The sequence below is a fragment of the Colias eurytheme genome, chromosome 20, assembly GCF_061535395.1.
Source record: "Colias eurytheme isolate Ceu_HAF_F1 chromosome 20, ilColEury1 Martin Lab GWU primary, whole genome shotgun sequence".
Taxonomy (NCBI): domain Eukaryota; kingdom Metazoa; phylum Arthropoda; class Insecta; order Lepidoptera; family Pieridae; genus Colias; species Colias eurytheme.
Genome location: NC_142999.1, coordinates 5968738 through 5993160, shown reverse-complemented (window position 1 = coordinate 5993160; position 24423 = coordinate 5968738). Strand labels below are relative to the sequence as shown.

Here is a 24423-nt window from a genome sequence, read left to right as displayed (position 1 = left end):
TTCCAAGTGAGTTCTTCTTTATTGATGCTTTCTTCGATTCTCATTAAAATAAATTGGGATTTGTTAGTGTTTGAATGTACTTAACATTTGGAAGTGATTTGAGTAAATTACGTTACGGATCTTTTACCACAAAACGCTTCTACAGAATATAAATTAAAGTTAGCTGTGTTAAATTAGCTTCTTCCACTAATGAGCTATTATCCTTCACCCATGATTATCCTTTGCTTCAAATTCCCTGAACTGAGACTTTACATATCAACGTTATATTCCTAATACAAACATAAATAAGATTGCAACATATTATTTGCAATGCCTTATCGAAGCATCTTACACGTTTGACGAAACTAGGACGTGAATGCTATAAACTATCGAACAAATAATACAATAGTAATTATACATAATTACACAGTCCGACTAAAATTGATGTAAATCATCGATATTTTATAAAGTACAGCAATAAAGCCTTTCAATTGCATATTGGTGTAACTGCTGACATGCCAACGGTGATATATTATAACTTCTGTATTGGACCTTTGGATAATATACTCGTATACATATTAAATAGTTTTTAACACGCCTACAAAGAAGATTATATTCCATGATATTTTAATTTGATGTGGTTTTCAATGCTACATCGAATAGCAAGGCTATGTAATAATTTGTTTGAAAAAATCGATTGATATTTTGCAGTTCTTGTTCCAGATAGTTTAAACTGCTTCTTTGAACTAATTACACTTTCTATACAGTTAAATAAATTCAATATAAAGGCTTTTTATGACACCTAAAACCAATTTCTTACAAAAATAGAAAACCCTTATGAAAGAGATAAATGTTACAGAATAAACTGATATAATTTTTCATGCAAATAAAAATTTCCTCCGTTCACAACTAACTTTAACCTCACAATTATATAATAACACAAAATTAATATAGTCTTTACAATTGTAAGGCCAGTCAAAGTACATTTTGTCACATTGAATGATGTCTGAAATATGTACTATTAGACTACAGGCCCGTGTTGAAAAAATTATGGGTCATTTGACCCACCAGGTGACCTATCTAGAACGATATAAGAGCATAAAATAATAAGATTCAGCACTATGACGTCACTTGTAAGCTGTCCACCTGAGTGCAGATGAGAATTCGAAGGTTCAGGTAGAGATTTTCTCCCCTTGTCTCCATGATTTTTGTACGGCGTTGCGGAATAATTGATTAAAAGTAGTATAGAAATAGTATGACACAGATGCCGTACAAAATCAAATGACCAAATTTACCCCGGCAACTGTCGAAAAATAAAAATAAATTCCGACTTTGTGGACCACCATTTTTGTACGGCATCTGTGTCATACTATTTCTATACTGCTTTTAAGCCATTATTCCGCAACGCCGTACAAAAATCATGGAGACAAGGGGAGAAAATCTCTACCTGAACTTTCGAATTCTCATCTGCACTCAGGTGGACAGCTTACGAGTGACGTCATAGTGCTGAATCTTATTATTTTATGCTCTTATATCATTCTAGATAGGTCAGGTGGTGGGTCAAATGACCCATAATTTTTTCAACATGGGCCTGTAGTCTATATGTTTAACGCCAATTGTTTTTGGGTCACAGATTTATTTGTAGAGATATAAATTTATAGCGTAGTGTTGGTACTGCGTGTGTATTTTATCAATAATTGGATCAAATTCCATATTTATGATTAATTGTTTATGGCGCCCGCCCCTTTGTATATTTTAGGACATCAATTATAGTGGCCATATGCATTTAATACCATTTATCGGCCTTTTGATCTTTGAAATTGGTGACTTGATAAATTTATGCATTGCAAATCTATTGAATGGTAATACTTACTTGTATTTTTATGAACGTGTCGTAATATTTTTAATAATCAATAAGTATTAGTAGGCATGCTACAATTTTCAATTGTATTGAATTGATATCGTACTTATAATAAATAGCGCATATAGAATTAAATCTACATTCTTATTTTTTTGGTAACAATTGAATGTGATAATAAGATAGTTTATAGAGATTTGCGAAAACTTTAAAAGTCTGTTGAAACACTGAATACTAGGAGTAACATGGTGTTACTTATATAGAATTCAACGCGCTCGACGTTGAACAATGAATATAATGAAATATTATTCTAGGGTGGAATTGAAATAAAGTCTACACTCATATTATCAATAATATTTTCAGTGTATTTATTACGTTCATAGCGTTAGCAAAGATTTCAGTTTTTTACCTAAAATAAAAATTCCACATTAACACGCTCTATTTAGCGAGACAAGCCGTAAGCAAATTGCAAACAATTTAGCCTTAGTATGCTGATAATAACTAAAGTATAAAATTAATACAGACGTTAGGCCGCCTTTCTATGACCCCTAGCCTTGACTCGCCGCGCCCTGCGGCTTGCATTCCGGAGCATACGTCACAGTGTGTATATTATGCAGCTATTGTGTGTTTTGTTGACTTGTTCCGGATTTTGAAGCATATTCTCTTTGCATTACGTCATGTTTCTGTGTGGTGTTATTGAGGGAAAGATCGGGAAGGATACATAAAGTGTTCTTCAGTACTTGCGATAAAAGGTGTGGTGATGTAGAAATGCAACAAAATGCGTACATCAGTGTTAGCCAGACTTATATTATTTAATATCTTTATGTGTCAACACAATCACTAGCTAATCCAAATAGAGAAACTGACAGGAAGAAGAAGACATAATAATATAAAGAACCTCTTCCTTTTTTGAAGCTGGTTGAATATTAGTGTGTTTTTTCAGGAACGTAGTAGGAAATTTCAATTGGAGATAGTAGTTATATACATATCTAAAGTGCTAGAGTTAAATTGTTTATTCGATTACCAAAACCAAATAAAGTATAATGGTGTAGCGCAGTTAACAACAATTATATCCTTGTTAACACACAGCGGGCAAGCAACTAACATTTGGCATGAAGGTGAATTAAACCTTGTCTAGCACAATTTTACGATGGTCAGTATTCTACTGCTAATAAGTGATTTATCTTTCGCGTTGCATGTTATATAAATCAGTTTTTAATCAAAGTTCATTAGCGGTTATTTGTTAGTTTCGATCGGACAAGTTCACGTTGAAATGATTTAGTTTCAATATGGTCCAGTGGTGACCGTAAATGTGTCTGCTGGCGTGTTATTTACAGCGATTGCTGCTTGTTTAATATTGTGCTTATGTTTTAAAATTGACGTATTTGCGTGGGAATTTATTTAACGGCGTGGCTGTAGTCGTTTTTACTTCACTCGATATAGTGTCGTAAATGTCCTGTGCTAATAGCCTTACTAGATATTAGTCTTAAGTAGAGTCTTATTACCAATTTCATATTTCATGCTGACTAGATTTGATTTGATTATTTAAGAAAATTGTATCCGTATTAACGTCACGTATTATAATACGGACTTCACAATATTCCAAGAGGTCTAACGTCGCATAATAACACGTCCGCACAGTTCGGCCGCCGTCACGCGACTAATCAATTGGCTGCATGATGTCTTCATCAGCCACCGGGGGGCGTAACGCCCTTGCGCTTGCGCCGATATCAAAGACTTGAACTTTAAAGCCTATATTGTAATACCACTGAAAGTTACGGCTGTTATAGTAAACGGTATCTGATATGGGCTATGGCTTAAAATACAACCGGTTTACAAGTATTTCTAATTTTGTCGCATTTGGTCACAATTAATCGAGCACTTTATCTATTTTAGAAATAAAATTCATTTACATGTTTTATAGCATACGAAATAGAAATCCTTCTCAAGTATGATCATTAATTACAGATTTATGGTTGTTTTATTTACCTAAATATTAAAAATAAAAATAATTTGCCGGCGATGAACTATTAGCTGGCGTGTCAATAACAAAACAAAGTTCAATAACACAATCAGCCGCATTCCTGAAGCATTCACACCGCGGCCGGCAGCGGAATAAAAAAAATATTACAAGCACCTAAACGCGCAATTTATTTAAACCAATTGAAAGTGGGCACTTAAAGGAATCACAGTGCGGAGAGGCAACAAATCCAACAAATTGAACAGGATCGGCAATTACAGAAGACAATGCGTGCGTGAGAGAGGCGCCGGCGCACGCAGTCGCGAATTAGACTCGTTATCTGGGGTGGGGTAATTAGGGGTCGTTCCCACGGGCCAGACAGGTGGATTCTACTTTATAAATATCGGGATAGCGGATAGCCTGTGTCAAGGGGCGAGTGTCAATCTGTGCGAGGTCAGAGGTAGTACACTCAAATGTATTGCGGTTGTAATCGATGTACTTGTACAGTTTAATGCTCACAAGAGTTGTGCATGCTGATAATTGGAGCGTTTATTTGACATAGATTCAAACTATGTAATGATGTTTTACTTTTTGATACAAAATCACAAATTTGGTTGTTATTGGGAAAGAATACTTAATTACCAACATTAGGCACTATACGGTTCTGTTTGTCCATTGAGCATACAAAGCTCTCCCATACTCCAACTACAAAACATAGAATTATGATATTACATTTCGCTTTCGAAAAAGGAAACTTGTCTAACAAAATGAAACTGAAGTCTTACATTGATAATTTAAAGACAACCTAGTACATAATATAACAGCAATCAGTATTAACCGAACACTAAATTATACACCACAGCCCTAAAATCATTATACACAATGGATAATATAATTTAATAGCAATATTAGGCTTGCGATGGCGGTTCCGTTTCTTTTTGTCGTGGTTTATTGATACTCGTGTTAATCCTTTAATATTTAGAGCCGTTTCCGCGTATTTACCTGCCACTTTGCCGCAATTGATTGTTATATCAGCTACAGCACATTGTTAGCGCTTTACTCGTATTATTGTAATACAATACTTCTGTAACCAAAGATTTATATCAACAACATAATCTTATCTCAATACTAATTCCAATTAAACTCCTTTACACCCAGGAATAAATGGCCATATCTTACCGATTACTAATCAAAAGTAAATGTAGAAACAGTTAAATCACACGCAATTGAAAACGTTACATTACGATCTTATTCATAAAATGGAGCACGAATAAATTTACACTCACTATAGTCTATAGCGGGGCTAAGTAAACGCAACTGCCAATTTTCAATTGAGGAAACGGAATGGCAAATCGAGAAATGTATCGAATTGAGTATCGATTCATGTGACGTTTTTAATAAGGCCTCTATTAAATTGACGAACGTGTGAATGAGTTTTATCGCCTTTTGCGTTGCAGAATGAATCGGGGAGCATTGATACGTCCCTGATGATTTATCTGAACACGGTTAACAGTTGTACCGGGATTTCGACTAAAGCGCAACTAACACTGTGTCTCTGATGTCGATAACATTCGTTCTACGGCTTGGCATTTGAATTTAACGGCTTTGAAAATAATTAAAATATCAGTCGATTACGGTTGTGTCGCATACTTTTCTTCGAGAAAGTTCTGCGAACTGAGTGGAATGTAAAGCTGAATAGTACTTAATAATTATTCACAAGTACAAATATTGATCTTATAAAAAGTGCAAAAACACTTTGACCTCGTAAAATTATATTTAAAATCTCCGCTCTCATAATAAAACTTTCTTTCTTTCTTACTTTCAAATATTCGTATTAAAGAAATACAGACTAAATAAGGTGTTTATAATTACATGAATTGGTAATAAGGACTCTGGAGTCACATTACCTCATCGTTTATCGGCGATTGGTTACAAGTTCGCTCGCCGGGAAGCCGTGCGTATAAGGAGCCATCGGTGTACGCATGGCAGCAACATGCTACTGTATATTTTGCACCACTAAATGAAAATATATTCTATTTTATAAAATGTAAATCGGCTCAAATTACGTAACAAGGTCTCGCGATTAGGCCAATTATATTCTGTAGAGATGTAGAGTTCAATTAGGAGATACTTCTACAATTTTTTCACTGCTTACAAATATTAGAACTTGATTTTTGCTATAATTTCAATTTTCTTGTTCATCGTGCAAAGCTCCGCTAAACTCTAAAGTAATAATTTTTTTTTTTTGTTTATTGGACGAATTTGAATTAAGAACTTTCCGCTAAGGCTTTCTGCATTTAAAGTTCGATTCTGTTTTCATAGAGTATTTCATTCGATAATTGAATTGTTTTAGAAATATAATGAAGGTATTTTAACCAGTTTTATAAATAATTGTGTTTTCACGTATTTGAACCCTGAATAAGAAGCACGGGAGCGTCCTCACTAACAAGAATCTTACAAGTTTATCCATATTCCATTCAAATACATTCAGCAAACTAAGCCCTCGTACGAGGACCATTGCATTGCAAAACTGTAAGATTAGATTACGTGGGTTTACATAATATAAACATTATTCAGTGTTACGAATTCATTAAGATAATTGAGATTATATTATGTCGAGTTTAACCATTCGACATTCCGGTTACGGAGGTCAAATGGTACGGAAAAAATTCTGATCTCATTCAGTTGTTGTTCTGTGCGTGCTTTTGTTCAGTTTTATGTTTCCTTAATCTAATTGCTATTAGGATCTGTAATTGCTCTTTGTTTATGTATGTTACTATTCTGAAAATAATAAAACGATTTAGTTCTAAAAATGCTGTGGAATTTCTGGGAATAAACTTCTCTCTTTAACTATTATCCTGAAATGCAACACCACATTTTCTTATCATTGATCTGCAATGTGTATATTTTTTAACACTCGAACTATTCTTACGAAACTGATGAATTTATATTATTGTAACTATCCTAACAAACATACTATAAAACTGATATTAACAATGATTTTTTCCCAATCTTGAAAAATCTGGTTTGAAAGTAAAAATAGTACAGTATAAACCTATAGTCATGACTTTAGGTACATTCTTGTAGATTTTTGTTTGATAATTTATAACAAAAGTGTATTCAGATATCAGGATAAGTAACGGACTCTTCCCAAACTGATATTGATGAGAGGCAGCTGATTTCGTGAAATAAATAGCGCAGTATTTATAAAGTTAAAGCAAGCTGAGATCCGGCTTACCGATTGGCGAACATTCTTGTATCACTTGTATAATACTTTATTGCTCTACAGTGAATGTAATCCAGATTGGCTTATATTGTATTATTCACATACGCTTAATTTTGAAGGTGATAATATTCTCATTCTTCTACTGATGTAATGTTTTAAACCTTATCATACCATTTTCAAATTAGGCTGAAGAAAAGCTTTTTGATGAGCGTTTTTATTCATAGTAAGTACTTCCAATTCTTTTACTTACAATTACAACTTGTTACAATTTGTTTGTCATTCTACGTTTTTGAGAGAATCTGCAGTTTCTACAACGCTTTTTTTTTTTGTAAAAATCGTATGAATTTTCTGAACGTGTACCAATATGTATGTCCTCCACTATACCCGACATCGGACCAGGAAAGGTTCGTCGTGTGCGAGTGAGACTGGCGTATAGTGTTTAATTCGTTTTTTGGATTTATAGCAGCGCCTCCCTGTTAGCTTTATCTACATCGGTGCGCTATGGAGCTATCGTGCGCGCGCCGCATCTGCTCGCCTGACGCGGTGTACACGAGTGATATCCGCGCACTGATGTTTCTGCTTGAAAATGATCTCAAATTGCTGAAATGAATTTGGTGGTGTGAAACGACAACTTTATTCTGTTAACAAGATTTTTAATGGGTTCTTAATTTTTGAGTGTTTTTTTGTTTGATGTTAAATTTTTCATAGAATTCAAGATTGTAAAGTTAGGTACATACCAAAATAAAATTATGTAAATTGAATATAATTTTTTGTTATTAGAAAGATTACAAATACATACCTTTTCCTCATTCACATCGCTATCTTATATTAAACACAGCCAAAATTCCATATATCTCGAGCACAAATTTAATCCAATTGTACCCATAAATAATCCCGTGTGTGTACCCAATAAAGAGTTAATGATGCACTGATTAACAATATTCGGGTTCGATAGCAGTGAGTTACTCGCGGGGGCGGGGCCCGATGCTAGATTAGTCGCGGATTTATGCCATACCCGCCGTATTAACTGATAAACTAAATATCCCATTATTATATGCGAAACAAATAATGATCTCTCACAGTTGGTCTGATTGTGCTTTATTTATAGGCGGCGAGGCATTGGTGAAGATTTATAGAACGGTAATCTGATTTTAAATTACTTAACTATGGATGTAATAAAGCGGCGAATAATTACTAGCTGTAGATATGGTTTGGTGCTTAAAAATTATGTTGTCTTCTTTGGGTGTGATAGTTATAGTTTCGAAATTGTATTTAGTTTGGTCTAGGTATATTATAAAAGGAATTCGTCATCAACAAACAATAGTATCCATATATTATTATTAAGAACGCAAGTATGTATTTAATATCATTTTCCGTTATGTATGAAATGTATACAGTTTTGCGGGTATGGTGAACTGTTGAAACTAAATGGATTTCAGAATATTGTTTAATTTCTACTGAGAACTGATAACAAGTCGTCGAGCAATACCGTAATTATGTCGCGTTTGCGTAGATGTCCTATCTATCCTATCACGCATGTCCCCTTTGTTAAAACGAAATAAAGCCAATTTATAAATTCGTCTGCGACACGAGCATCATTAATTATGTTGCTGGCTGGGTGGCTGAGAAAAACTTACTTCACTCATTTCGCTATCATTGCAATCGTGCAACCGTCTCCCTCTCACTCACCACCTCATATAAAATCTGTTCTATAACAGCCGTAATTTTTCCAAAATCATTAACATTAAAATTTTAAGCTTAACCGTTTATAATAGAGTCCAAATTTAATTAAACTGATTCGTAAATGCTCCTTTTTTCGCTTTGGTCGCTGATAGGGCGTCCCTCTCGCAGGGTTTGTTCGCAAGCCTCCCTGGCGTTAATGGTGTTATCTCGGCTCTCGAACGCAGCACCTCTCGGTATATTTCTTTATCTTGTCTCTGCTGGCGGTTTCCAGTTTGTTTTTTATTCGTTTGCTAATTTCGAAAATGAGGAGGCTCTGAGATCACATCGCTAGTGATCGTAGATTTAGGCTCTGGCATTAATAAAATTAACGAATGCCCCTTAAATTAATTGAACGCGCCTCTCGGAACTGTTATCCTGAATCTGCTTCCATGCTTCGAATTAAAAAAAAATTAAGATATTTAAAAGGCACCTGCAAAACCTATTTGGTTAAAATTCATATACATACTACCTATAAGAGAAAGAACTACTTCCCATTTCATAGCCATTTCGATATGGACTTATAGTTACCTAGTATCTAACCTTTTTAACAAGTGCCAATGAGACCGTCCGCGTCCTGCCTACCTGTTTGTAGTGATTTTTTTCCTCAAATGTAAAAAATCGTTTTTAAAAATTAAATATTATTGCTTTGGAATAACATACATAACTTTGTTAAATATGTCACCTCTATGTTTAACTCAATATTGAAATAAACTGTTCAGCATCCGCTGACCTATCTAGACCTTCTATAGAGCAATCGATTTGCGACATTAATAAAATACTGCATAATTCCCATTCGAAAGGTGCAAGAGCAACGTTTCTCGCAATTGAAAGAACGCATTAACGATATGAATATAGCATTTAGCGTCGTAGCAAATATTGGTATGACAGCACAATCACTGGGGATTGTTTACATTGAATTACCAGCGGTATTGGTGGTATAATAGCGAAGGTTTAGCCCCGGGCGGGGGCGGGCGTGTGCGCATGTGGCCACCCCGGCGTGTACGCCCCACACGGCGCCACTTGCTGTGTTGCAAAGTTCTGGATAAATCTATTCATTATTTATTCGACGCGCTGGGATGTTGCGTGTGGAGACTTTGATTTTGCATATGAATATCTTTAGTCTATACTCTATGGTATGGTCATACTAGGTATAAAGCTGGGTTTTTTGTGCGGTTGAAAGCGCAATCTCAGAAGTCAGAAATAATACAGTTGCTGAGAATTTTTATTTTGTCAAAAGTCCATTTTGAATAGCAAAATTCATACTCCATCAGATAGTAGATAAAAAGTATCAAGGAAGGCTATAGATACAATATACGTCAATCGTATTAAAATTAGGCATATGTCGCCACCAAATTGTTATAATAATTTGTCTATTCAGAAGTACATTTACTTTTGAAATAAACCGAGATAGTTATTTATGTGAGTTAGATCCATAGTACCTAATTCTTATTCTACCAAAATCGAATGAGTATATATTATGATGTGTAGCGACCTTTTAATTATAAATTAAGACATTGCCATTCCAAACTTTATTTTTCTAAGAACCAATTATACTTTTATTAATTGTTATAGTGTTAATTGATTGTATAAAACCTCCGTACCAGTTCATAAAAATTCCTTAACAAACTCAACAATTACCATTAGGGCTTTAATTGTAATTTTCTAATCACCGATATCGATAATTACAAAATATCGACAAGTACAACAATATTGAATCGATTCTCCCCAACGTCATTCACGATTAAAAGCGTACCGCACAGATAACTAATCACATGTAATGGATTAACAAATACTTAAGAGTCGGCCGAGATAATTATTTTTCAATCGGCTCATCGGTAGAACAATGCGCACGCGTCGCTTGCGTTACGGGCATATGTGATTTCACCACCTTATCTCGTGCTATACATCAATAGACTGTCCGGCATTGTTAGTGACGGGACTGGGATCTATTGTGAGTTGTATGGATAGTGATGGGGCTATAAATTGATTTATCGATAAAAAATTTGAACGTATTTCTTTAAATTTGAGTTGGTTGGTTGGTGTTGCGAATAATTTTATGTTATTTAAAAATTCATTTTTGACTGATAATAATTATTAAAATTAGTAATAAATATATAGTTTTAATGACCATAAACCTGTGGATTCTTATAAGAGAACACCAAAATGACAATTGACAATGAAAATAATTTTAGTTAAATCGTAAATGTTAAAATTAGGCTATCGATAAAATCAAATGCACCACATCACTAGCCATTGTTAGTGAACGGGCATTTAGGATACAAAGCCCTTGTAACGTAACATATAAGTGTTACAAAATCCAGGATCGGAACAAGAACATTGACCTTTGATTGCTATCGGTATTCACAAACCAGCTTCGCGAGTGCTAAACGATCGTTACACTTTTGATTGTTAAAGTTTAGTTTATAGACAGCCGATAGATTGAAACAGTGTTGAAGGAAGATTATGTAACTATATTTAGAAGGATAGTACGCTAGAAGTGCTTGACGTTTAACAATAACTAAAAAATCACTGCCACCACCTATATCATCATAAATACTTGAACAAAAGTATATTTCCCACAATTTTACCGTGAAAGTAGAGCTTTGTATCTTTCTTATATATTAATCTTATATGGTTATGAATAATTTCAAATGTGAAAATATTTGAAATTTAATCAATTATGCGACATATATCAACATAAAACGTAAATCGCAATCTATTTTTCTTATTTTTTAATGATTTTTTTTAGTAAGTATAAGAATGTTTTTAATTCTTCACCCGCAAGATTTATGTGTACAAATAAAAATCCATAACTCCGGCACGTAAGTCCTATATAATAGTGCAGTTTATCAGAGAAATCGCCAAAGCAATATTTAGGCAAGCGAAAATTTAAAGCCCTCCAACATAATGCCTGAACACGTGTGCGGACTCTCCAAATCACTGTTGACCGTTTTACGACATTGCCTAGGCTGGCCACGGGCGATCGTAGTGTTTAATTATTCATACTAAAACTGTCAAATATTAACTCACACCTAACTATAAATTTTCGCAAAAAATGTGACGGTAACATGTATATTTATGGCTCTAATTACAGATTTCGGACACAGCTTACTTTTTATTCAAATATGATAATTAACATGTCACAGAATATCGTTTTAATTGAGTTATCAAATCGTGTATATTATTTTATACTACGTGAAATTTTCATGTTTATGTAAACGTTAGCTACCTATATGATATATTAATTTCTATCATGTCGACGAACAAATACAATGCACAAATACACCATAGAATTGAAGACAAAATTTTCAATTTACACGTTCCTATACTTCCTCGTCGACACGAAATAAATATGTTAACCGGTGAACGTATCGCATGAAACAACACCAACTCATTTGTATTACATAAATCTCAACAATGCCATTGTAAAATATCTTTCGATAAACACATTAATTCCGGTCTCAAGCGAGACGGCATTTCGGCGCGTCGACTCACATATTTCATAGGCGCTGATGTCCCCACTAATCTGTCAATTAGCCAGCATTCCTGTCTCTTGACCTGGGTTGGCAAACACGACCGGAGGATGACTAACTGCTATTGTTAACCCTATCCTCGGTGTTTTATTAGCCTCCCAGTTTTGTTTATGCATTTTAAACGTTCGATAGATAGAGGTGTCGTTGTACCTTAGAAATTAAGTACAACATCCCGAAAATTTATATTCTTAATGTTGGTTTTTTTTTAACATGATTACTAAATAGTACCAATATTAGTATGGAGGCCTAACTTTTATGTTGAATAAAAAATATCACAAGAGAAAGATATATTCAGTCTAGTTACATTCAGGGTAAAACCGTAAATCAATTGAACATAATAAATGTATTTCAAAACAAATTTTAACAGGCAATATAAATTCAACACGTCGCAATGTTTTAGATTTGCATTGCTCAGTCAAGATTTTCCTTTACTGTAAATGCAATTAGTCATTGTTTTATCCAAATAATGTTCGACTGCACCTTCGCAGAGCCGACTATCTAATTAAAATCGCTGTTTAATTAATTTTAATTAAACAATGGAAATGTCGCCGTAGTCCTAAGCGTCTCTAAATGCCGTCACAGTAACGTGACTCGTGATGCATTTAGATAAAATATTACATATATTTCCGAGCTCGTTCGATCGTCCGTGTTCGAGAATAGCTTCATTACTACGCTGGGTTATGGTAATACCGCTACTCTGAAGTATTATAACATAGAGACACGCGATACATAATAAAAAAAATATAGAAAATCACCCCCCGCCGTGCTACACTCGCGTCTCAGATTGGCAGAGTGAGTGACGTGCGCTGTCCTTATTGGTCGATAAGATTTGACAGATATGCTCTAGCGGCACATAAAAGATATGTCCCGAATAAGTACGTAGTTGAAAAAACTCCTAAAACGGTATCATGATAACAAAAAGCCGGTATTGACGTGCAGTCAGTACTATCGTATTAAAACAGCTGTCGACATTTTTTCTCCTTGCTCTTTCGACTTTATATTATGATGATTTGTTTGGGTTATGAAAGAGTGAGGTTGACCGCCTTCGGCACTTTAAAACAATCAGATTATTCCTGACGTATAGAGGAAATGATGACATCCTTAAGTCCGATCTTTCGATGATAATTATTGAAAATTTTAAGCATGTCTCGTGGCCTGTTAAGTCGACGCTTCAAGTTCTTTTTAATTGCCTTATGAATATTCAAACTTTCAAAAGAGCATACAGAAAAATTGATGTGCTATAATAACATTTTATTATTTTTTTTTTATTCCAGGAGGTCGGTTCTGCTCTTTCTCTCCGTGTATAGAGCAAGTTCAAAGAACATGCATAGCATTGGAACAAAACGGTTTCCAAGATATCAGCACTATGGAAGTGTTGCAAACTGAACTCAAAGTCAGCAGGAGAACTGTGCCTGTACGCGATCTATCCTTCTTGAAACATAAGGTAAATGTATCATTTTATTTATGTAAAGCTTTTGTATCGTAATCATATGTATCTCTTTTATTATTAAGAATCTTTAATAGATATAGGTTATAGGTATAGGTCACTAGGCTAGACTATATTTGTTTAAAGTTTCTACTCGTACTACAATTAATTTATGTACCACTGATGTGTTCACTGCAACTATTGCCCCAAAAAAGCTTTTGAAATAGAAAAATACTTATCATAAAAGTGTACACAAAGCTGAATAGACATTCAAAATAACAAAGAGGAGTGCTCTCATTGCTTCACAACATCCTTCATCAATCATTGCGAAATATATCCGAAATGTATTACACTTTTCTCATCGATTCTTCACTCGAAATGCGAAGCTAACAATGAGCCGTAGTTACGTTTATGAAATGTAAATCAGCATCACAAAGCATAACATCAAAGGTTGCATCAGCGTATCGTCTACACTCTACAGCCTCTGACCCCGCCGACTGACACATTAAGTTAGCTAACGTACGACGGGCCGCGTACGTCGGGAATCGATCAAGGGCTAACAAGCTGATAATTGACAGAATACCAAGGGCCGATGCCTACGTTGCGACACAAATTAGTGCACAAAGATACCGATCTACGTTGGAGGTTGACGCTCTTAATGCAATATCGGTATACGGTGCTTAGGTGAAGCCAATTAGTGGAGGACTGCCTTGTTATACATCAAATGTATCGACGCGTCCTCCAATTCTGATTATTTACGGAAGTTGAATAGTCTCGGAGATTTCTATGCACTTCAAACGATGGAATAATAATTAATAGTAACTGGATAGGTTTGAAAATAGACACAACTGTGACCTAATTGTAGTTTGATGATTCCAGTAGTCTTGGTACTAACTACTAAGATACCTACCTTACTGGTTATCTTTATTTTCTCATATTTAAATAATATTTTTTTTCCACTATTAGATAACTTTATTAATATGAACGCTTGATGACTTCTCAACTCCATCAAATTTTCTTCAACTTTTTCAATTCTCCTTCCCAGATTTCGATGCTTAATAAACGCATTGGGAAAACAATCTTATCGCCTTAATAACAGGGACTATATAATCCCGTGTGTATATTAGTATAAGATGGTAGTATCTGCGACATATCGGGTTGCGTTCAAAAACGTCACGCGCGCCGTTTGTCGCGGGCGGTCACGTTCCGTCGGTAGCCAATCCTATAGTGGTGGATGGATATCGATTTCAGCAAAAATATATGAAACTAGTGGTCCGCCCCGGCTTCGCCCGTGGTACATATTTCGCAATAAAAGGTAGCCTAAGTCCTTTCTGGGGTATCAAAATATCTCCATACCAAATTTCATGCAAATTGGTTCAGTAGTTTAGGCGTGATTGAGTAACAGATAGACAGACAGAGTTACTTTCGCATTTATAATATTAGTAAGGATTATGCATATTATAAGTAATATTGTTTTGGATCATGATTAACTGCAGACTATTCCGTATCCATTAGAAAGCTATATGGTGCAAATTATGTTTTATATACTTAATATATAATTAAGTATATAATAGTTATAATTCTTATTTTAGTGGCATATCCACCAAAAAGTAGAAATGTATAAACCCATCATTTCTTCAAAAAAAAATTACTTTAATTTTACTACAGCAAAATTCAATATAGTAGACATTTAATGCCGATGTTAAATTCCCTTCCCGTTTATTCTCCAAACTATCACACCTATTTTAAATATAATCAAAATATCTTTTCATTGCATTCGATTTTTGGAGTATCAAAATAAACTTAACTAATAAGCATGCATACATTATAAAAATGTCGTCTATAAATATCCAAAATACCGGCGATATAAGAAGGCAATTAAACTATCTAACATCGAATTATCGATAAAGTCACATCCCTATTCGCCACAGCTCAGTAGAGCCGTGGGAAAATCGCAAGGGCTTTTTAAAATCTATCTTATAACCAACATCGGCGCGCGCAGTGCCATATATTAGTAATTACTAGATTACATACTATATTTCGAAATTACCACATTAGGGCAGAGGGAACTTTATGGCAACTTAAATTAGGGCCATAGACATCGTGATCTTACCCTATATAGAGAGATAATGAAAAGGTTGTATTACTGATATTATTTGTAGGTTTATACATACTTTCTTGTTCGGTTTTAACTTAGAGACATTGAGGTGTTTTGTTTAAATGTAAGGTGTTCTTTCTTTCTTTTCCAAATTTTAGGCATAAAAAAAGCTTGAAAGCTCAGTCAATCAGTAGTATTATATTATAACTGATTTACTTAGATTTTGTAAAGTATAGATCTTGTCTTTTAACTGAAGGCAAACCTAATAGTAGCTAACGCTACTGAAGGTTTATAATCATTAAAGGAAAGGCAACTCTAGCATTTAAAACTTCTTATTAACTTTAATTAATTATTATTTTACAAAGGTTAATAGTCCAGTCTGTGGGGAAATGTAAAAGCCTCTGCTCTACAAAAGGTGGCGTAGAAAATGTTTTGAAACAATATTGTTTAGCTATGAAAGGTTAATAAAAATCCAAGTTTTCGACCTTGACGGACCCAGGCGCTAGCCGCCATCTTGAATTAAAGGTGCTAAAATTAGGTATATTTTAAATAACTTCTCAATTGTTTACTAAGGGCCGATTTTTCAATGCCCAGATAAACAGCTAGATAGACTTTATTCTTCAGTTAACAAAATATTCCATTTTTCAATAGACGAATAGGACTTATCTGTCGAATAACTACGTTATTTGAGGAATAAATCTATTTGCCGCTCCAACGGCCAGATAGCGCGCTATTCGACTGTTAGGCGTTTGAGTTGACAACTGACGCGTCAAATTTGGGATATTTTCGTATGTCATAACATAGAGCGTAGAATTATTAACAATTAAACCTCTTTCTATATAATTATTATCAATTAAAATCATATTGAAATTGATGTTTTTGATAGTACTGATGACCATGCCATTGAAAATTTGCCGAACGCTGCCTTTAAGTATGTCGTTTCCACTTTCCATCGTAAAATATATAAATTGAAACACAAATTTAACCAAACTCTTTACTCGAATCAAAACAACAATCAACAATCATAGAAGACAAGTGCACTCCTGACGTGAGTCATAATGACGGTTGTTGACAAATTGCAAGAGTTGACTCTATCCCGCTCTAACCTGACTAATTTAATATGTTTGTTTCGCCACTCCGAGAGCAGTGCTGCCAATATGGAAATATTTGGTCAGATAGTTATTCATCAAATAAATCACGATTGAAAAATAGGCGAGCCGTAATGAGTTAGATAAATAATTGAATAAATCTATTCGAGGGGTTGTTATTAGACTGTTTATCTCGGGATTGAAAAATCGGCCCTAAATCACAAAAGTGTCTATGAAGGGTTCAAAGAAGACAAAATTACCTACATTTTTTTCATACATGATTATTCTGTAAGTCTTAAAGGTAAAAAGTTACAAGCGACGGAAATAATAATATTTACAGAAATCATATAATTTTAATTTTGTTTTAAAATTGTGCAGCAATCTTTACTTATTCTTTTTGATGGCCCGGGCTGGTTAATGGTGGCTTCTTCATTATCGTCGCTGAAATTTTCTGTTTCATTGTCTGTATTTTTAGTTTCCAACCATGAAATTTCGTCGATTAAATTTACTTTTTATTGATAACTTTATGAATCGTTCATATCGGATATCTTCTAAGGATTCCTTATCCATGTCCCCTCCGTAAAAAGTTACTAGAAACGTGCTCCAGCGTCTTCGATTTCTTCTGGTCATGATGACGAAATTTCATGGTTGGAAACTAAAAATACAGACAATGAAACAGAAAATTGCAGCGACGATAATGAAGAAGCCACCATTAACCAGCCCGGGCCATCAAAGAGAATTAAAAAATGATACACTGTACAATTTTTAAACAAAATTAAAATTATATGATTTCTGTAAATATTATTATTTCCGTCGCTTGTAACTTTTTACCATTAAGACTTACAGAATAATCATGTATGAAAAAAATGTAGGTAATTTTGTCTTCTTTGAACCCCTCATAGACACTTTTTGATTTAGTAAACAATTGAGAAGTTATTTAAAATATACCTAAATTTAACACCTTTAATTCAAGATGGCGGCTAGCGCCTGGGTCCGTCAAGGTTGAAAACTTGGATTTTGATTAACCTTTCATACCTAAACAATATCGTTTCAAAACATTTTCTACGCCACCTTTTGTAGAGCATAAATACCTACAGACAGGATTATAAAGGAAGTCTCTCGGACAATATACAAGTATAGTGGACAATATAATTACTTGTAAGTGTCATTTGATATTAATATTTAATAATGATACAATAATAAATATAATTTAGTCATTTTTCTGGCTTCTGTTTTCAGAGAAACATTATAAAAATCAAACAACATCGGTCTTAAATTTTAAAGTAAACGATCCCTTTCTCACAAAATGCTCTTGCTATTTGATCAAAATAATCTTAATACTATTATAAAGGCGAAAGTTTGTATGGATGTATGGATGTATGGATGTATGGATGTATGGATGTATGGATGTTTGTTACTCTTTCACGTAAAAACTACTGAACCGATTACAATGAAATTTAGCACACATATAGAGGGTAACTTGGATTAACACATAGGATAGGTTTTATCCCGGAAATCCCACGGGAACGGGAACTATGCGGGTTTTCCTTTGGAAATGCGGGCGAAGCCGCGGGTGGAAATCTAGTACAAAATAAAAGTAAAATAAAAAATTACCAAGCAACATTTCGTTTAAAATATTTAACATAGGTCCGCCTCTCCGAGCATTAAACTCGAGTCACCGAATGCCATTCTAATTCCCATAATTAAAAGTTATCTAGATACAGATCTATAAAGTTTCGAATATGATTTATGCCTGCGCCGACGCAGCTGCAGGAACAAAGCCATGTTTCAAATTCCCACATTACTTATTGAGATGACTGATTGATGGTAACGCTTCATTGTGCTCGGTGTAAAGATTCTGTAATAGAGGTTTGTGTTTGTTAGGTTAAATGGGGATTTTAATATATTTGTAGGTTTATAAAGGCACGTTCAGTAATAATGTAAATGGCTTTAGGCATAAGGAATGGAAATATTCTATCTTCCTTCTAGTAAACAATCAAAATAATAAGTAAATATCTCAAAAATAGTTCTTACTTCTAATACATGAATGATATCTTGAGTAAGTATAATAAACAATACTTTAATGATAATATTTAATCTAACGACGTAATATTATCTGTATGTTACCAAATTCCAAAAGCATAAAATATGACACTATCTGTGCCAAAAGTCACAGCCTATCTACTAATTAAAATTATTCTGAACTTGACAGTACCAAAATATTTGTTCAAAATATCCTGACATAAATTCCAAGTATGATATCTTGTAAACTAATTCTGACTGTAGATAACTTCAACGATAGATAACGCATAAAGTAATAGAGAATTCGGGTACAATTAATCGGAAAAGTCATTACGCCTACCCATAAATCTGTTTTGCTTGAAGGTGAAATAACCGGTCAAGTAAAGATAATTAGGGTTGTCAACTGAGTTTATAATTTATTTAGGCAAGTTCTTGAGTTTTATTTAGATGTAATATAAATTAATATATTATTCAACTACAGAGTTTCTTGTCGTCTCTTTTCTGTAGAAACTGCTGTCCGAACCTGTGGAAATTATTATTTTTCTGTATTTAAGAGATTAAGCCGCTCTTCTAAACGAAGTCTAGTTGAATAAATTCATGTCTCAGTTGTAGACTACAACTTGTAGTAAAGAGGTTAAGTAGTTTTAATATTCGATTGAAAGATATCTATTATTGAAAAGTAGTTGTATTTTTTCTAAGTAATTCAAATGACTTATAATAATTAAACAGTTTTTCATTTATTATTATGAACCTAATCTACCTTCCCAAATATTAACATCTCAACTTAAAAACTATTCCTTTTGATAAAACTTTACTGTGACAGCCCTATATTGGCGCGTGCGCACCCCAGATAACATCTTATCACGGATCGAAACGCGATCTGTCGCTGTCGCCGGGCGCGTGTCCAAACACCGTATGCGACTCTACCAGACGTACCCGACTGACCACTTACGTCAACAGACAACGCATACGAGTTTATATGTATATTTTGTGTTCGCTATTAAGAGGGAATATCGTGTGCTGCTTACGATTCTCTAAAGCCAAATCTTGGTGGAATTTGTTTTACGCAGAGTAATAAATGTTGAACATGTAAATATAATTAAGAAAGTTGCCAAATTTCTTTTGCATCTACATACTTTCATATTTAAAATTTATTTTGTTTTGCAATTGTCATTTTGGTAACTTACTTTAAGAAAAATAAATTTAAATTTCATAACAACAACATATATAAACAGTAAACAGAGTTAAATATGATTCATTTATACAATTCAAAGTCGATTTTCATCAAATCCAAAACATAAGTTTTACAAGTCAATAAATTGTCAAATGAACGTAACTAAGCAAATTAAAATTGTTAATGTCTCCCTGCGAGGCGAGTTCTGTAATGAGAGCGTTTTAAGTTATGGCCGTGTCGCCAGAAAATCGTAATTTCAAATCTCGGAGTCGACTCGGCAATACATCGAGACTGGTCTATCATTTATACTGAGGATAATTCTAATAATACGAGCGCCGTTCACTAGACAGTTTGTACACGCGAATCGAAGAACAAAGAGATTTAGGGCAGTGTAACACGATCCACCATATTGTTGGTGACGCAACGTTTGTCGCAGCGTGATCGAGGGCCGACAGCCGTGGCTAAAGGATGCGCTTGTGCCGTGAAATCGCTGCCCGCGCTGCGCTGCTGCAAGGGAAATATATGCACGCTGTTTTTGTGACGTAACTTATATATTGTTCAATTTCACATGATATAGTGCTGAAATTATTACTTGCAATTTAACGCAATACATAATAACATTGAGAAAGTTTTCTTGTATATGTCGTAATACTAAAAATGTAAAATAACACAGATAAAACTAAACATATTCTAACTTGGAAGTATTCGAAATATGTTAGCATAAACGTATGGCATACTCATTGCATTTATCTGGAGTTCCTTGAATTCCCCTTAATGTTCCTATAAATATTTATTCCCGAAGCAGCTTATCCCACAGTATCGACTCTTGTATACAGGACGACCTTTACCGCAATGCTCGGTAATATCGGCAGGACTCGGACAAACTTTTACCGTTAATACAGCGATCTATAAATTTGCTACTCGACAAAATAATAGGAGAGTCGATAGTTCGATGCTATTAACGCCCAGAAAGATATATTGAGTCGACTCCTCTCAATCTGATACCTTAATACGAACGGTCGTAATAGAAATTTCTCAGTTACGAGATGCCAAGATAATTGCTTTGAATAATGCGTTGACTTCCATTTTGATTTTGGATTACGTGTCGCGCTGTGTGAATATCCCATTGGAAATGTCTCGCTGTTCCTTATTGAGGATATTGTTAAAACTATTACCTTGTAGCGATAGTAGACTATCTCTGGCAATTAATGTGATATCATGTCCTCCATGATAGCTGTAGATAGAATCAAAGTTAAATTGTTTGTGATTCTCATTTTTCACACTCAATTTCAGATACTTATATATTTAATCAACCATATTTTGGAATTGTTTTAGATATAAATTCCACTGTGAAAATATAAAATTCATACCAAATAAAATATGGAAAATATCTAATTAATTATGGATAAATTTTATCAATATTGATGTAGTGTGTCTCAAAAAAGAATGAACAGAGACATTAATAGTAGAAATGAAATGTTTATACCGAGATGTTTTATTCGAAATATAAAATCCATTTCATCGCACGCGATCGCTTTATTTTACGCCGTGTTTATTTATTATACAGAACAAATGTATATTTTATCGAACCTTCAAGGTAATAATTGTTTGTCGTACATTTATTTCGCTTGTATATTTAATTCTATGACATTTGATATTACAAAATACGTCCCAGTTCTTTGTTTATTGTAGCAATGATTCTGTAATATTTTTAGTGCCCTGTATTATTTATCGATTCGTAGTCGCCTTCTAAGCTATTATTTTTCATAGATTCAATATAGACATCTCTGGGTACTAGTATTTTATTATAAGCAGTACTTGTGTACAAGCAGGTTGGGACTATTAAATATTGCCATGTAGAGGTTTTATTATGTAATGTGTTTTTTAAGCAGTTTCTTTCTTCTATTTGCAGCAATCTAAAAATAATGATATAAAGCCCAAAATTGAATATCTTGCATCTCCAGCCGAAAAGCCTCTTTAATGTGCTAATCTTAATATATATATAATGTTTGTCCTCAATGGACTCCTAAACCACTTAACCGATTATAATAAAATTCGCACACCATGTGCAGTTCGATCCAACTTCAGAGATAGGATAGTTTAAACATGTAGTTACCACGGGCGAAGCCGGGGCGGACCGCTAGTATTACTATATGATTTAAAATACTTCAGCACGTTTTGAAAATGGATGCATAGTGTGTGGATTTAATGCATCTATTTTCGTATTGAGTGATGTATCTTTACCCCTTTACCTTTGCCATAATAAAACAATAATTTCGTTATATGATGAGCCTATTAAATTGTTCGACGATCCACCAGAGCGCTCGCGATCGATTTATGACTTTGACACGTTAATGACTCTATCTTGAAGCGAAGCAATTTCAAAGATTTCATAAAACTATCTATGAAACAAGCTGAGATCGAGATCATTTCGGGTAGTACATCCTTAATGCATCCGCGTTTATGTAACAGTTACAAGACTAGCGAAGTGACACGAGTATTAAATATATTCGTGAAGTAAAAGTTTTAGCCGGCGTTTGCGCAAGCCAGGTCACGTTTGAGTACAATACCACCTGTATGATCCGGATCCAGCATGTTACTATTTCGCAACGCATCTAGGACTCCTTAATGGGTAAATATATATTGAATTCGTGCATCATTTGGCACGTTTGTTTATTTATGCCACTGCTTAGTGAGCGGTTATAGTCAATTTAGCGATCAGATTGCCACGCCGGTGAAATATGGGTAACGCGATGTTATGTATATTGCAATTGTTTATGCCGCTGATGATTTATTTTTATCACTGTATTCAATTTGAAAGGCAATTAAAACGTGGCTTGCTGACAGCTGAAATTTTATGTATTTCCCTGTTTCATAATTGAGACCATTATTTCAATTTTTATGTGGTTTATCTGTTGTCTTTATATCTATTTCTGTATCTATACCTTCTAAGTTCTTATATGTGTCCTTATCTTCCTTATGTGTGTAACATTTTTTCATTGGAGTGATGTTACTCACTTTTTTTCTCCAGCTTTAATGAAATTTGGTTGATGATGACCTCATTGATTAATCTGATGCCTGAAACGCTTAATTCAGATTCTTATAATCTTACAAGAAGCAACATTGCTATTTTGTAGATAGCATGTGAAAATTAAAAAAAATAGTGTGGTAATTACAGCGACATCAAATGGAGCTTAAGCGCCACAGAAAACAAACATGTCATTTTGCATTTTTTAAATTAACACAAAATTTAAAACTAAAAGACCACAAAACCTGTTCCATATTCCCTTATCAGCGTTACTAGATTTCGGTCGTAGCTCTCATTCGCTGCTTGCAACACCGGCTCGGATAGAGTCGTCAGTCGCATGTAGCCGGGCACACAGCAATAAATTAGCACTCCAGTGTTCCCACGAGCGAAACCGTATCAAGATGAGCCTCGAACAACGCTTCGACTCGAAACGGGGACAGCGAAATGCTTTATTTTCTCACTCGATTTATTCCAAGTGACATTCTCTTACGTTTTGTTAGCTGTCACTCGGGCGTTCTAACGAAGTATTGCTTTGTTACTTAACACCGTGTTCTATCAACGATGTGTTGGTCTTAATAGAAATACAAAGTTTCGTTTCGCCTCTTTGCCTTCCAGCGTATTAAAGGGAATTTAATTTTGAATTGATTCATTTCTTGAATTTTGTTCAGCTAACATTACGCATCGTTATTTTTATTTTTAAATTTCTTACATTCTTACAACTGTTGATTAACGTAGCTGAGTTTGAGTTAAATATCGTAAGATAAAGCTCTTAAATACGGTTAAAATAACAGTTCATTGCCATAGTACTGAAGTACATCGTGGTTATGTGAAATATCACCACAATAATTAAACAGATTCCTTTGTATCAAAATAAACTTTGCATACTATAATGACTTCAACACACGTATCATCTATCAAAGCTTCAGATCCAATAATTTGTTACGCTTCTCTACAAGTGAATGTGTTCCTCGAGATTAGATATCAATTAATTCAAATTTCCAATTATGTCGATGATCATTTATTTGGAAGTGTTCACGGTGTCAAGTTATTTGGAAGAGCTCGATGTTCGGACGGTTACTAATAGTTTTGCTGTGTCTTGCATAATCTAGAGTGATTTATTATTTGCCTTGTTCCTTTTATTGGTGGTTTATTTCATCGTGTAAGAAATGGTACTAAAACTTGTACCGTAAAGAATGAAATTAAAAGTGTTTCTGCGATCTGAAGAACACTTTCGTTTACATTTTTGCTATTACTTGTTTTAAGTTTACTTTAGTTGTTATGTATTAATATATGTTATGCTATGTATAAT

General features: G+C 34.2%; 1 protein-coding gene across 1 annotated transcript in view; it reads left to right on the top strand.

Annotated features, from left to right (window-relative positions):
* The window catches only part of Trmt61 (tRNA methyltransferase 61), a 49759-nt gene that overhangs the window by 13103 nt on the left and 12233 nt on the right, over positions 1–24423 (top strand). Inside the window, exon 5 of the mRNA XM_090113830.1 lies at positions 13553–13722. Coding sequence (XP_089969956.1) covers positions 13553–13722 — 170 coding nt within the window. The remainder of the gene's footprint in view (positions 1–13552; positions 13723–24423) is intronic.